This window comes from Ornithorhynchus anatinus, chromosome X1, assembly GCF_004115215.2.
Source record: "Ornithorhynchus anatinus isolate Pmale09 chromosome X1, mOrnAna1.pri.v4, whole genome shotgun sequence".
NCBI lineage: Eukaryota > Metazoa > Chordata > Mammalia > Monotremata > Ornithorhynchidae > Ornithorhynchus > Ornithorhynchus anatinus.
In genome coordinates this window covers 81,900,878-81,915,073 of record NC_041749.1, presented here as the reverse complement: position 1 = coordinate 81,915,073, position 14,196 = coordinate 81,900,878, and the positions used below count along the sequence as shown (strand labels likewise).

The following is a 14,196-nucleotide window of genomic DNA, read 5'->3' as shown; positions in this document are numbered from 1 at the left end:
TGATGTTGGGGAGAGCTGTAGTGGGAAGGGGGAGAAAGTTACAGGCAGAATGGAGGGTGAGAGAAAAGGGTCAGCAGCAGGAGAGATGAGAGCAAGGCACAGTGAGAAGGTTGGCTTGAGAGAGACAAACTGTGTGAGCTACGGGGTAGTAACAGAAGAGACTCGATAAGTAGGAGAGAGAAAGCTAATGGAGTGCCTTAACGCCAATGATCAGGAGTCTCTGGTTGATGTGGTGAGGAATGGGCAATGATTGGAGGTTTTGGAAGGATGAGGAAATATGCGCAGAAAAGTATTTTAGAAAAATACTTTAAAAAAATAGAAAAATGCAGAGAAGCAGTGTGGCCTAATGGAAAGAGCACCTGCCTGTGAGTCAGAGGACTTGATCTAATCCTAGTTTTGCCACTTGGCTGCTGTTTGACTTTGGGTAAGTCACTTAACTTTTCTATGCCTCAGTTTCCTCATCTGTAAAATGGGGATTAAGACTGTGAGCCCCTTGCGGGACATGGACTCTGTCCAACCTGATTAGCTTGTCTCTACCCTAGTGTTTAGTACAGTGCCTGGCATTCATTCATTTATTCATTCAATCATATTTATTGAGTGTTTATTGTGTGCACAGCACTGTACTAAATGCTTGGGAGAGTACAATATAACAATAAATAGACACATTCCCTGTCCACGATGAGCTTACAGTGTAGAGGAGAGCTTACAGTCTAGAGGGGACACGCTAAGCACACAGTAAATACTTAACAAATACCATTAAAAAAAAAATCCAGGCAGTATGGAGTATGGAATGGAGAGGGGAAAGATCGAAGGCAAAGAGGTCAGCAAGGAGGCTGTTTCAGTAGTCAAGTGACCAACATGGTGGTCATTTCGAAGGACAGGGCAGATCCTAGAAATGCTGTGGAGGAAAAAATGACAATATTTGGTGGCAGACTGAATATGAGGGCTAAAAGGGAGGGAGGAGTAGAGGATAATGCCATGGTTAATGGGCTTGTGAGATGGGGAGGAGCATGGGATTGTCTGTGATGATGGGATAGTGAAGTGGAGGAGAGGATTTGGGAGGGAAGATGAGGAGATCAGTTTTAGACATATTAAGTTTGGGGATTGTCCTGGAGGCAAATGGAAATGTGAGATTGCAAAGGATAAAGGTTAGGGAGGCAAATTTGGGCCCATCCACAGCGAGGTGGGAGTTGAAATTATGGGAGCAGATGAACTCCCCAAGGGAGTGGGTCAAAATAGAGAGAAAAAGGAGACCCAGAGCCTTAGGGCTTGTCTGCTATGTGACCTTCAGCAAATCACATAACTTCTCTGTCGCAATTTCCTTATCAGTAGAATGAGGATTAAATCCTCATCCTCTCTCCCCCTTAGAACAATGAGCCCCACTTGGGACTGTGTCCTAACTGATTATCCTTTATCCAGCCCAATGCCTGGTACATAGTAAGCTCTTCACAAATATTTATTATTATTATTTAGTGATTCCAGGAGAAGGGAGTGGTGCACAGTGTCAAAGGCATTCGAGGTAACCTAGGAGAGAATGGTTTCAGTGGAGTAAAGCAGGTTGAAACCAGGGTCAAAAAGGGAGTTAGAGGAGAGGAAATAGAGGCAGTATCTACAGCCTGTGTGGGGCATTTGGTCAGGTCCCAAACTGCTGTAAAATGGGAACCAGAGAGAGTTAACATGACCAAAACTGAGCTGCTCATCTTCCCTCCCAAGCCCTGTCCTCTCCCTGACTTCCCTATCACTGTGGATGGTACGATCATCCTTCCCATCTCTCAGGCCCGCAACCTCGGTGTCATCTTTGACTCGGCTCTCTCGTTCACCCCATGCATCCAATCTGTCACCAAAACCTGCCGGTCTCGCCTTTATAATATCACCAAGATCCGCCCTTTCCTCTCCAACCAAACGGCTATCTTACTACTACAGGCTCTCGTAATATCCCGGCTAGATTATTGTGTCAGCCTGCTCTCTGATCTCCCTTCCTCCTCTCTCTCCCCACTCCAGTCTATTCTTCACACCACTGCCTGGCTCATCTTCCTGCAGAAACGCTCTGGGCATGTCACTCACCTTCTTAAAAACCTCCAGTGGTTGCCTATTGACCTCCGCACGAAATAAAAACTTCTCACTCTAGGCTTCAGGGCTCTCCATCACCTTGCCCCCTCCTACCTCTCCTCCCTTCTCTCTTTCTACCCCCCACCCCGCATGCTCCGCTCCTCTGCCGCCCACCTCCTCACCGTCCCCATTCTCACCTATCCCGCCGTCGACCCCTGGGCCATGTCCTCCCGCTGTCCTGGAACGCCCTCCCTCCTCACCTCCGCCAAACTAATTCTCTTCCCCTCTTCAAAACCCTACTTAAAGCTCACCTCCTCCAAGAGGCCTTCCCAGACTGACCTCCCCTTTTCCCTCTGCTCCCTCTACCCCACCCCTTCACTTCTCCACAGCTAAACCCTCTTCTTCCCCCTTTCCCTCTGCTCCTCCCCCTCTCCCTTCCCATCCCCTCAGCACTGTACTCGTCAGCTCAACTGTATATATCTTCATTACCCTATTTATTTTGTTAATGAGATGTACATCACCTTGATTCTATTCATTTGCTATTGTTTTAATGAGATGTTCTTCCCCTTGATTCTATTTATTGCCATTGTTCTTGTCTGTCGTCTCCCCCAATTAGACTGTAAGCCCGTCAAAGGGCAGGGACTGTCTCTATCTGTTACCGATTTGTACATTCCAAGCGCTTAGTACAGTGCTCTGCACATAGTAAGCGCTCAGTAAATACTATTGAATGAATGAATGAATGAATGAAAAGATATATATATATGATAAGGGAAAGCAGATGGACAGCCTCAAAGTCAATGATAAGGAATTTCTGTTTGAAGTGGAGGGAAATGGGTAGTCGTTGAAGGATTTTGAGTAATGGAGAAGTGTGTGCTGAATTTTAGGAAGATGATCCTGGGAGCGGACCTCAAACAACCACCTTCCCTTTCCATGAATAAATATTTCATAGCCTCAGGCTGCTCCCTGCTGACTAGACAGTGGGTCTGCCCAGCACTCCTCTCCCAGGCTCCAACTCATTTGCTCCTCCGTCCTCCATCTCTATCTGAGGACCAGCTTGGGGCTGGGAAATACACCCATCATGCATCTGACAGAGTGTGAATCCCTTTTCCCTCCTCTCTTGATTCTCTGAAGACACCTGAGACATCTCCAGTTGTCTCCGGAGGTTTTTGGTTGTACAGGAATCCGGCCAAGGGTCTTAGCCATCACATCAATATGCAAAGTTTATAGTGGTAATCACTGTGGCATTTAAGTGCTTACTATGTGCCAAGCACTAGGGTCCATACAAGATAATCAGGTCCCTGCCTCACATGGGGCTCATCGTCTAAGTAGGAGGAAGGACAGGTATTGAAACCCCATTTTAAGATGGGGAACCTGAGGCCCAGAGAAGTAAAGTGACTTGTCCAAGGGCACACAACAGGTCAGTGGTAGAGCTGGGATTAGAACCCAGGTCCCCTGACTCCCAGACTTGGGCTCTTTCCACTAACTGTGGTATTTGTTAAGCATTTACTACAATGTGCCAAGCACTGTACTAAGCACTGGGGTCAATACAAGATAATGAAATCCCACATGGAGCTCACAGTCCAAGTAGAAGAGAGTACAGGTATTGAATCCCCATTTCATAGATGAGGGACCTGAGGCACAGAGAAGTTCAGTGACTTGCCTAAGGACACACAGCTGGCAAATGGCAGGGTGTGGATTAGAACCTAGGTACTCTGACTTACAGGCCTGTGCTCTTTCCACTAGACCACACTGTTTCATAAAGCTGTCCTTCATTACTAGAAGACGGTGTCACTGATAGTGAAATTCACCTATGGTACAATGTGTGACTGAAGAAACCACTTTGGACCATAATTCTTCTTGAAGCATTGCTAAGCCCATATTTGTCCTCTTCTCAAAACTCTCCACTGGTTCCCTCTGTCTCTTCACAGCAAAGAAAAATTCTTCACATCAGCTTCAAGGCTCTCCACCATCTGGCCCCACCTTCCTTATCTACTCTTTTCACCCACTATTCCTTCACTCCCAACATACTGTCTTTGCTCTTCCCAAACCACCCTTCACTCCCCTTACTCCATTTCCTCCCCTCACACTGTTCCCCCATCTTGGAATTCCCTCTTTCCACATCAGATCCAGGTCTCCCCATATTCAAAGCCTTCCTAAAATCTCACCTCCTCCAGTGAGCTTTCCCCGATAAATTTCTCAGCCACCTGAGTCACAGCATCCCTTCTGCCCAGCTCAAGTCCCTAGTACTTCCTTGCTCCTCATTACTTCTTTCCCCCTACAACCCTTGCTATCCCAGGCAGCAGTAGCTCTCTGGAGTCCCATCTGGCATGAAGAGCCGGCTCCGCTGGGGGAGGGCCAGGGTCAAGAGGAGGATCAGCGTGCCTAGTGGACAGAGCATGGGCCTGGAATTCAGACGGCCCTGGGGTCTAATCCCAGCTCCACCACTTGTCTGTTGTATGACCTTGGGCAAGTCACTTCACTTCTCTGGACCTCGGTTACCTTATCTGTAAAATGGAGATTAAGACCGAGAGAGTGGACCGAGAGAGTGGCGGGGGCTGGGTCCAACCTGATTATAATAATAATAATACTGTTGGTATTTGTTAAGCGCTTACTATGTGCAAAGCACTGTTCTAAGTGCTGGGGTAGATACAGGGTCATCAGGTTGTCCCACGTGGGGCTCACAGTTAATCCCCATTTTACAGATGAGGTAACTGAGGCACAGAGAAGTGAAGTGACTTGCCCACAGTCACACAGCTGACAAGTGAAAGAGGCGGGATTCGAACCCATGACCTCTGACTCCCAAGCCCGAGCTCTTTAGCCTGCATCTTCCCCAGCTCTTAGCACAATGCCTGGCACATAGTATGCGCTTAGCCATTGAAAAAAAAAACCCATAAGGAGGCAGCTTCGGTAGCCTTCTCGTCCCCCTTAGCCATATCCCAGTCAGATCCTAGGATGCCTCACTTCTCCTGCCAAGCTGTCACTGTGCAGGGCATAGGAAGGAGAAAGGGGACCCCGGGGCCTTAATCGCGGGCTGTTGGGATTGCTGTTCTGTGGGCCTATGGATGCCAGGGGGCGGGAGGGAGAGCCCGAGATCAAAATGAACTCTCAAGTTTTTGGAACAATTCCTCAGACTCTTGGATGCCTTGGTCAAAGGGCTCGATAGGGAATGGGGAGTAGGAGGTGGAGTGTCTGGCCATTGGCGCCCTCTAGTGTCCCGAAATGGCAGAAACAGCCCTGACTGGCTCCTGCTGGCAGCGGGAGCGGCCAGCACAGTGGTCAGGGGATGCTCAGAGGGCCACTAAGGAATCACCCCTGACTGAATAAATAAATAAAAATAAATTGTGGCATTTGTTAAGCGCTTACTATGTGCAAAGCACTGTTCTAAGCGCTGGGGGATACAAGGTGATCAGGTTGATCCCACGTGGGGCTCACAGTCTTAATCCCCATTTGACAGATGAGGTCACTGAGGCACAGAGAAGTTAAGTGACTTGCCCAAGGTCACACAGCTGACTAGCGGCGGAGCCGAGATTAGAACCCATGACCTCTGACTCCCAAGCCCGCGCTCTTTCCACTGAGTCACGCAGCTTCTCACTGAGCCATGCTGCTTCTCAGAAACAGCTCCCTGGCTGATCTCCCCGCCGCCTTCTCGTCTCTCCACTCATAAGTCCTTCTGCCACACATCGCATCACCACTTTCCTCAAAACCCCGCAGCGCTAATGTCCCCCCATACTTCTGTACATACCCATAATTTATCTACATTAATACCTGCCTCCCCTTCTAGACTGTAAGCTTATTGTGGGCCGGGGACGTGTCTACCAACTATGTTATACTGTACTCTCCCAAGCGCTTAGTACAATGCTCTGCACACAGTGAGCGCTCAATAAATACATTGATTACAGTGGTTCCCTGTCACGGCCCCATCGCACTCCTCTCACTTCTGTCCAAAGCCCTCGAACAGATTATAGACACATGTGTGCCTTCACTTCCTCGCTTTCAACTCCTTTCTTGATCCTCTATAATCGGGTTTTCATCCCCTTCATTCAACCAAGACCACTTCAAGGTCACCAGTGACTTCCTTCTCTCCAAATCCTCTGGACTCTACTCCATCCTCATCTTCCTCAACCTCTTGGTTGTCTTCAACAATGTGAACCATCCTCTTCTCTTAGAAACACTAGCAAAGCTTCATTTTTCTGACACAGCGTGCCTGCTTCTCAGTCTCTTTCACTGGTTCTCCCTCTGCTTACCACCTACTAACTGTGGGTGTCCCTAAAAGCACTGTTCTGGGATGCTTTCTTTTCTCTTTTTTTTCTACATCCACTCCCTTGGGGAGTTCATAATGATGTTGGCATTTGTTAAGCGCTTACTATGTGCAGAGCACTGTTCTAAGCGCTGGGGTAGATACAGGGTCATCGGGTTGTCCCACGTGAGGCTCACAGTCTTAATCCCCATTTTACAGATGAGGGAACTGAGGCACAGAGCAGTGAAGTGACTTGCCCACAGTCACACAGCTGACAAGTGGCACATCCGGGATTCGAACTCATGACCTCTGACTCCCAAGCCTGTGCTCTTTCCACTGAGCCACGCTGCTTCTCTGGTCCCACAGCTTCAACTCTTCAGATGACTGCCAAATCTACCTCACTTACCCTGGCCCCTCTCCTCTGCAACCTCTCATTTCCTCCTGCCTTTGGAACATTTCCACGTGGATGTCCTACCGGCACTTCAAGATCAATATTTCCAAAACTGATCTCCTCGTCTCGTCCCCCAAATCCTCTTCTCCATCTCACTTTCCCATCACAGTTGACAACTTCACCACCTTCCCTATCTCTCAAGCCTGTAACCTTGGCGTTTTCCTTGACTATTACCTCTCTTTCAACCCCCATATTCAGCCTGTCTCCAAATCCTGTCATTTCTTCCACCCAAACATTTTTTTTCTGGTATTTGTTAAGCACTTACCATGTGTCAAGCACTGCTTCAAGTGCGGGGGCAGATACAAGTTCATCAGGACAGATACAGTCCCTGTCCCACACAGGGCTCACTGTCTTAGCAGGAGGGAGAACAGGTATTGAATCCCCATTTTACCGATGAGGAAACTGAGGCACAGAGAAGTTAAGTAACTTGCCCAAGATCACACAGCAGGCAAGCAGCCAAGCTGGGATTAGGACCCAAGTCCTCTGATTCCCAGGCCCATGCTCTTCCCACTAGGCCATACTACTTCCCTCTGCACACAGCTGGCACTCGATTGTGAACCCCATGAGGTACAGGGACCATGCTTAATACCCACCTGTATATTCTCTTCCAGTTCTTAGTGAAGGGTTCTGGACACAGTAAGCACTAAATACTATTCCTTTGGTTACTCAATAAATATATTGATTTATTGATTGCTCATATCATGATAAAACTCCTGACTATCCAGTTCAAGCGTTTCCATTAGCAATAGTCAGGGGCCTGGGAGTCAGAGGACATGGGTTTTAATCCCGGCTCTGCCACATGTCTGCTGTGTGACCTTGGGCAAATCACTTGACTTCTCTATGCCTCAGTTACCTCATCTGTAAAATGGGGATCAAGACTGTCAGCCCCATGTGGGACAGGGACTGTGTCTAGATGTGTGTAGATACCTTATATCTACCCCAGTGCTTAGAACAGTGCTTGGCACATAGTAAGTACTTAACAAATACCACAATTATTATTATTATTATTACTACAGGACAGTCCTTAGTTCCCCCAACCACATTTTAGTGGATTTGCACACATGAACTGGGGAATTGGGCGCTGGGACTGCAGGGAGGGGGATGAAAAATGGGTAGGTACCCAGAACCCTCCAGACCTGGGCCATGATTTCTCACTCAAACCATCTGAACAATGGGTCAGCAGAGGAGGAGGGGGAGGCCCGGTTTCTGGAACCAAGCCAGGAATGACGGGACTAGATCAGCACGGGCAGATAATCAGTAAAGCCAATCACAGCAGCGAGTCTGCTTTCTGGCCCCTTCCAGGCTTTCTGCTGGCCCTCCCTGGGATCTCCTATTGTACTTCAGTAATGAGATCATCTCAGCCTGCTTGCTAGGGGATAAACTCTCTAGTCCCCTGGGATACAAAGAGTTTGAAGGATGGAGGCTTGAAGGGCAGCGGAACCTATCTAGTTGCCCAGCCCCCCTGCCCCTACCCTGTCCTGCTCTCTGGATTCAATCATTCATTCATTCAATCGTATTTATTGAGCGCTTACTGTGTGCAGAGCATTCATTCATTCATTCAATAGTATTTATTGAGCCCTTACTATTGCAGAGCACTGTACTAAGTGCTTGGAATGTACAATTCGGCAACAGATAGAGACAATCCCTGCCCATTGACGGGCTTACAGTCTAATCGGGGGAGACGGACAAAAACAAGACAACTTAATCACAGAAAAACAGAATCAAGGGGATGTACACCTCATTAACAAAATAATTGGGTAATACTGTATTAAGCACTTGGAATGCACAATTCAGCAACAGATAGAGACAATCCCTGCCCAACAATGGGCTCACAGACTAAAAGAACTGGACATGGATTCCCATGAGTCCTTGAGCATCATTTTCATCCTTATAAGCGGTCTTTATTGAGTACCTATTATCTGCAAAGCACTGAATTAAGTGCTTGGGCAAATGGGAATCAGGGCCAAAAGAACCTTGAGGGAAAGTGGGGAGATTGGGAACCTTGATTTGGTGGGTGGAGGAAAGGGGTACAAGAAGTTCTGCCGCTTGTCAGCTGTGTGACTGTGGGCATGTCACTTAACTTCTCTGTGCCTCAGTTCCCTCATCTGTAAAATGGGGATTAAAAGTGTGTGAGCCCCACATGGGACAACCTGATGACCCTGTATCTCCCCCAGCGCTTAGAACAGTGCTCGGCACCTAGTAAGCGCTTAACAAATACCAACATTATTATTATTATTAAGTTCAGGGCGAGGAGGGAGGAGCAGGATGGCTGAGGAGGGGCTATCTGTGTCTGTCTCCTTGGACCACAGCCATCCTGTCTAGAAAGATAGGGAGGAACAAGATAATGGGAAGCCCTGGCTAGCCCCAAGTGTCTGGGATTTGAGGAACAGTCTACAATAGTTTAGAAATGACTTAATGAAGACCAGCCTCATTCTCAAACTGTAGAGAGGGATACGACTGTGGGATGGGGTGTGGGGAGATGGAACGTGGCAGGATGAAGTGAATGTGGTTGAGAGCGAGGGTGAGGGGGTGCAGAAGGATAGGACATAGGGGTTAGGATGTCAGGGGCCCAGCTGTGAAGGAATCTAGTGCTCGGGACTCAGGTCCTCCCTTGGGTTTAAGCCAGACCAGTGTCCTTACACCAGGCAGGTGCTCACTGCCTGGGTCCTTCAGATCTCCTCACCTGGGGGGCTGTGCATCTGAGGAAACTCAACTCCAACTCCTTTCTGACCTGAGGGATGCCTGGATTCAGTTGGGTTGGAGCAAGCCCTGGGCTCAAGGCTCCCCAGAGAAGGGAGCGAGCAAGAAGGGTGGGGGCCGGCCTGTTACCAGCATCTCCAGAAAGCATGAGTCTTGTCTCTGAAGACTTCCTCCCTATTCCCGGGGCCTTGCCTTCTGGTGCTCCCTTCTATCCTCCCCCTCCCATATTTCCTGCCTCCAACCCCCTCCCCCTCTCCCCTGGCCCTATCTGAATCTTGTCCTGTTCATAACCTTTCAACCCAGATCACCCCACTTTTTGGATCCAATTTCCAGGAATGCCAACCCCCTTTCCATTAGGGTACTGGAGCTCTGACTGTTCTAACTTAACTCCCCCACCCACATGCATACCTTAACCTTTACACATTTAACCTTCCTATTTTGTTTTTCCTCCTTAAATCACTTTAAACTACTTAACACCCCTCCCCCCACACACCCATTTATCTTGTTCTTCACTTGTGCCTCCTACCACTCACTCCCCACCCATCCATCCCTGATTTCCTCCCAGAGTCTGGGAATAAAACAGTAGCTCTGCACTGTAAGTCAGGCACCATGATCAGTCTCTAGTTCCTTCTGCTTTCTAGTTCCTGATTTCAGAATGGAAGTTTGGGGTTCCCCTTGTGGGCTCCTTGCTGCATCTCTCACTCTCTAAATTTGGATTTTGACTCCTCCCCTCAGTCTGGCCCCTCACTGTGCTCACTCCGTAGCAACCTGCCCCAGAAGCTTTTAGAGAACCAACCATGGGCCCTGGTGGAATTGAGAGAGCACAGAACCTCCCCATCTAGACTGGAAGCACCTTGAGGGAAGGAAACGTGTCTTCCAACTGTCATGCTTTACTCTCTCCGTGCTCTGCACATGGTAAGTACTCAATAAATACCATTGATTAATCCTGGGGCAATTCCTCCTTAGGAGCTGTGTTATCGATGTTTGCCTGGACCATCCTGAGGGTGGGCTCCCACTTTGCAAACCAAATCATAACTGAGCCCCCTCTCCCAGATCCTGCCGAAGCCTAGCCCACATCCTCCCTCTGGCCTGGAACTCCCTTCCACTTCATATGTGACAGACCACTACTCTCTCCACCTTCAAAGTTTTACTAAAGATCACTTCTCCAGAAGTGATTCACCCCAAGCTCATCCACATAACACTTATGTCCATATCCTTACGTTCTGACATTTACCCTTTCTGTAATTCATTTTAATGTCTGTCTCGCCCTGTGGGTCGCGAAACCTCCCTGACAGCAGGCATTGTGTCTACCAACTCTACTGTATGGTGCCTTCCTAAGCACTTAGTACAGTGCTTTGCATAACATAAGTGCTCAATAAATTCCATTGATCGACTCAGACACGAGCCTCAGAAACCTGCCAGAAGCCGAGTGCTCTGTGATCTAAGTGGCAAGTGGTGCCTGGCCTCGGCTCCTCTCCAGCCAGTGGACCACCGGGTCGTGCCACCCGGGACCCACTGTGCCCTTTCCCACTTTGTCCTGACCTGCTTTGCCAGAGAGAGCGGGGACAGACTGAAGTGGTTGCAATGCACAGCCCTGGAGACTCACACTGCCCTCCCACCTCGCTGGGCTATCTGGGGTGGGAGTGGGAGAAAGTACCCTGACCTGCCTTGACAAAGCAAAGGGGGGAACAACACCTGAAGCGACAGCAGCATCGCCTTCCCAAATTGTAGAACATGGCAAAGTCTTCAGTCTTCAGTCTTCGCCAAGATCCGCCCTTTCCTCTCCACCCAAACGGCTACCTTACTGCTACGGGCTCTCGTTATATCCCGGCTAGACTACTGTGTCAGCCTTCTCTCTGATCTCCCTTCCTCCTCTCTCGCCCCGCTCCGGTCTATTCTTCACTCCGCTGCCCGGCTCATCTTCCTGCAGAAACGATCTGGGCATGTCACTCCCCTTCTTAAACACCTCCAGTGGTTGCCTATCGACCTCCGCTCCAAACAAAAACTCCTCACTTTAGGCTTCAAGGCTCTCCATCACCTTGCCCCTTCTTACCTCTCCTCCCTTCTCTCTTTCTACCGCCCACCCCGCACGCTCCGCTCCTCTGCCGCCCACCTCCTCACCGTCCCTCAGTCTCGCCTATCCCGCCGTCGACCCCTGGGCCACATCCTCCCGCGGTCCTGGAACGCCCTCCCTCCTCACCTCCGCCAAACCGATTCTCTTCCCCTCTTCAAAACCCTACTTAAAACTCACCTCCTCCAAGAGGCCTTCCCAGACTGAGCTCCTCTTCTCCCTCTACTCCCTCTACCACCCCCCCTCACCTCTCCGCAGCTTAACCCTCTTTTCCCCCCATTTCCCTCTGCTCCTCCCCCTCTCCCTTGCCCTCCCCTCAGCACTGTACTTGTCTGCTCAACTGTACATATTTTCATTACCCTATTTATTTTGTTAATGGAATGTACATCGCCTTGATTCTATTTAGTTGCCATTGTTCTTACGAGATGTTCTTCCCCTTGACTCTATTTATTGCCATTGTTCTTGTCTGTCTGTCTCCCCCGAATAGACTGTAAGCCCGTCAAACGGCAGGGACTGTCTCTATCTGTTGCCGACTTGTTCATTCCAAGTGCTTAGTACAGTGCTCTGCACATAGTAAGCGCTCAATAAATACTATTGAAGAAGCTGTGACTGTCGTGACTACTGGGCTCTGGCCAGCCCTGATTGAAAACAGCTCCTTCAACTGCCACGTTCTACTGCTTTCATTTGTGTTTATCATTGTTCCTGCGTTCTTATTTTGCCTTTATGTACTCAATCTTCCCTCTTGTGCCCATCACCAACGTCCCAGCCCCAGAGCGCCCTGGAGGAAAAAAATCTCCATGAGAGGCTTCCCCCCACCCCCTAGGAGGACTCCAGTGAGACTCAAGGGTGAAAACACCCTAACCCTGGGGCCCGCCCTTCCTCCTTTCCGTGATCCTATCTTTGGTGAGATACAGTTGCATGTTCACCAGACTGCTCTAGGCCAAAGACTGAGCTATCACAGGTAGAGGTGGAAACAGAGGCAGAGATCTCTCATTACGGTGAAACTCCCTTCATTTTGCACACGGGAAGTGAAAAAGACCAAGAGCTTAGATTCACAGACCATGGAGTGGGGCTGACCCAGTTTCTTGTCTTCTCCATTGTGCAGCTGGGTCTTGGGAGGACCGAAGGGAGCGGGGAGGAGAGAAAGGGGAAGGAAGAGGGAGGGAAGGAGAGGCGGAGCTAAAAGTTCAGTTTAAGTCTCTTCCACCCTTCACAGCAGCTCCACTCTGCCCAGCTTCTAGAGTGCTGACAGGATCCCTCAGACATCGAGGGGAGAGGTGGGACAGAGCTCCCCAGACATCCTACCACATCCTGTCTTGACTGTTGAGTGCCAATCTTTTATCCGGAGGCAGAGAGCCTGGATCCCAGAGCCCAACGGATTGAGGAGAGCGGCCATCCCGCCAAAGGGGTTGAAGGAGAAGAGTGAGCGAGACTGGGCCAGGATGGAACCAACCCACGAGAGCCAGGATCCTGATGATTCCCTGATCAGGAGACCAGTCCAGGCAGTTGCTTGCTTCTTCTTGAGTGTGGCCTTTGTCCTGGGCTTGCCCGGGAACGCTGTGGTCATCTGGACCATCCTCTGCCGAATGCGGGAGCGATCCCCCACTGTCCTGCTCCTCCTCCACCTGGCCCTGTCTGACCTCTTAGTCCTGGCCACACTGCCCGCCTGGATCTGGGCACTCGCAGACGCCTGGCGCTTTGGGTCGCTGCTGTGCCAGGCGGTGGTGTGGGTCGTGTACTGCGGTATGTTCTCCAGCATCCTGCTCATCACCGTGCTCAGCCTTGAGCGTTTTGCGGCCATCTTCCATCCATTCTCCTTGCAGAACCACTGGGATCGGGCAACTGCGAGCAAGGTCATCGGGCTGGTGTGGCTGCTGTCCTTGGCCCTCTCCACCCCCGTCCCCTTCACCACCGACACGGATCTTTGTCTGAGCCGCAAGTTCTCCTCTTCGGAGCAGCTGGTGGGGCTGCTACTGCTGGAGACGTTGGTGGGCTTCACGGTGCCTTTCTTGGTGATCTCCACCTGCTACACCTGCATACGCCTCCGCATCCGGCGCCTCTCATACCCGGGCCGCCAGCGGACAGAGCGGCTTGTGGCTGGGGTCGTGGTGGCCTTCGCCATCTGCTGGCTCCCCTACCACACGGTCAACTTGGTGGCCATTTCTTCTGAGCTGCTGGAGGGGACTGACAGAGAGCTGGCGGAGAGACTGCATGAGGCGTCCATCATAGGCCACTGCATCTCCGCTTTTCTGGCCTTCTTTAGCAGCTGCCTCAATCCCCTGCTCTACGCCTGTGCTGCCCGCAGCTTCCGCAGCAGTCTGAGGGGGACCCGGCTGGCCAAGCTGTTTGAGCAGATGGCCCAGAACCTGGAGACCGAGAGCTCCAAGGAGTTGTCGACCATGGACAAAAGAGAGGTCACATTCAACCCCAGCCAAAGCCACGTCTCCGTTGGCATCTGACCTCATGAATACCGGTGGCTGCCTGCCTGCCTGACTCTCTTTACTCCCTGGGGGCTTCTTACTTCATGAGGTAAACCCCTTGGGAGTTGAAGGGTCGAAGGCTAAGTCCTTCTGGGGATTAGTCAGCGGGGAGCCTGGCTCCGAGGCTAGATGGCAGAGTAGATCCTGAGCGGGTCTGTGGAACTCCAAAAGCATTTCCAGGCACAGAGTGTATGGAGTGATGTTTTAT

At 50.3% G+C, this 14,196-nt stretch overlaps 1 protein-coding gene across 1 annotated transcript; it reads left to right on the top strand.

Moving 5' to 3' along the window:
- The first annotated feature begins 12,950 nt into the window (after positions 1-12,950).
- LOC100073661 (leukotriene B4 receptor 1-like) lies at positions 12,951-13,967 on the top strand. The gene has a single exon (XM_007655475.3). It carries the CDS (start codon positions 12,951-12,953, stop codon positions 13,965-13,967), a length of 1,017 nt encoding a protein of 338 aa, XP_007653665.1.
- The last annotated feature ends 229 nt before the right edge of the window (positions 13,968-14,196 follow it).

Bases quoted from the DNA above. Each gene is read 5' to 3' on its own strand.
- LOC100073661 (XM_007655475.3), top strand. From the start codon at position 12,951: ATGGAACCAACCCACGAGAGCCAGGATCCTGATGATTCCCTGATCAGG.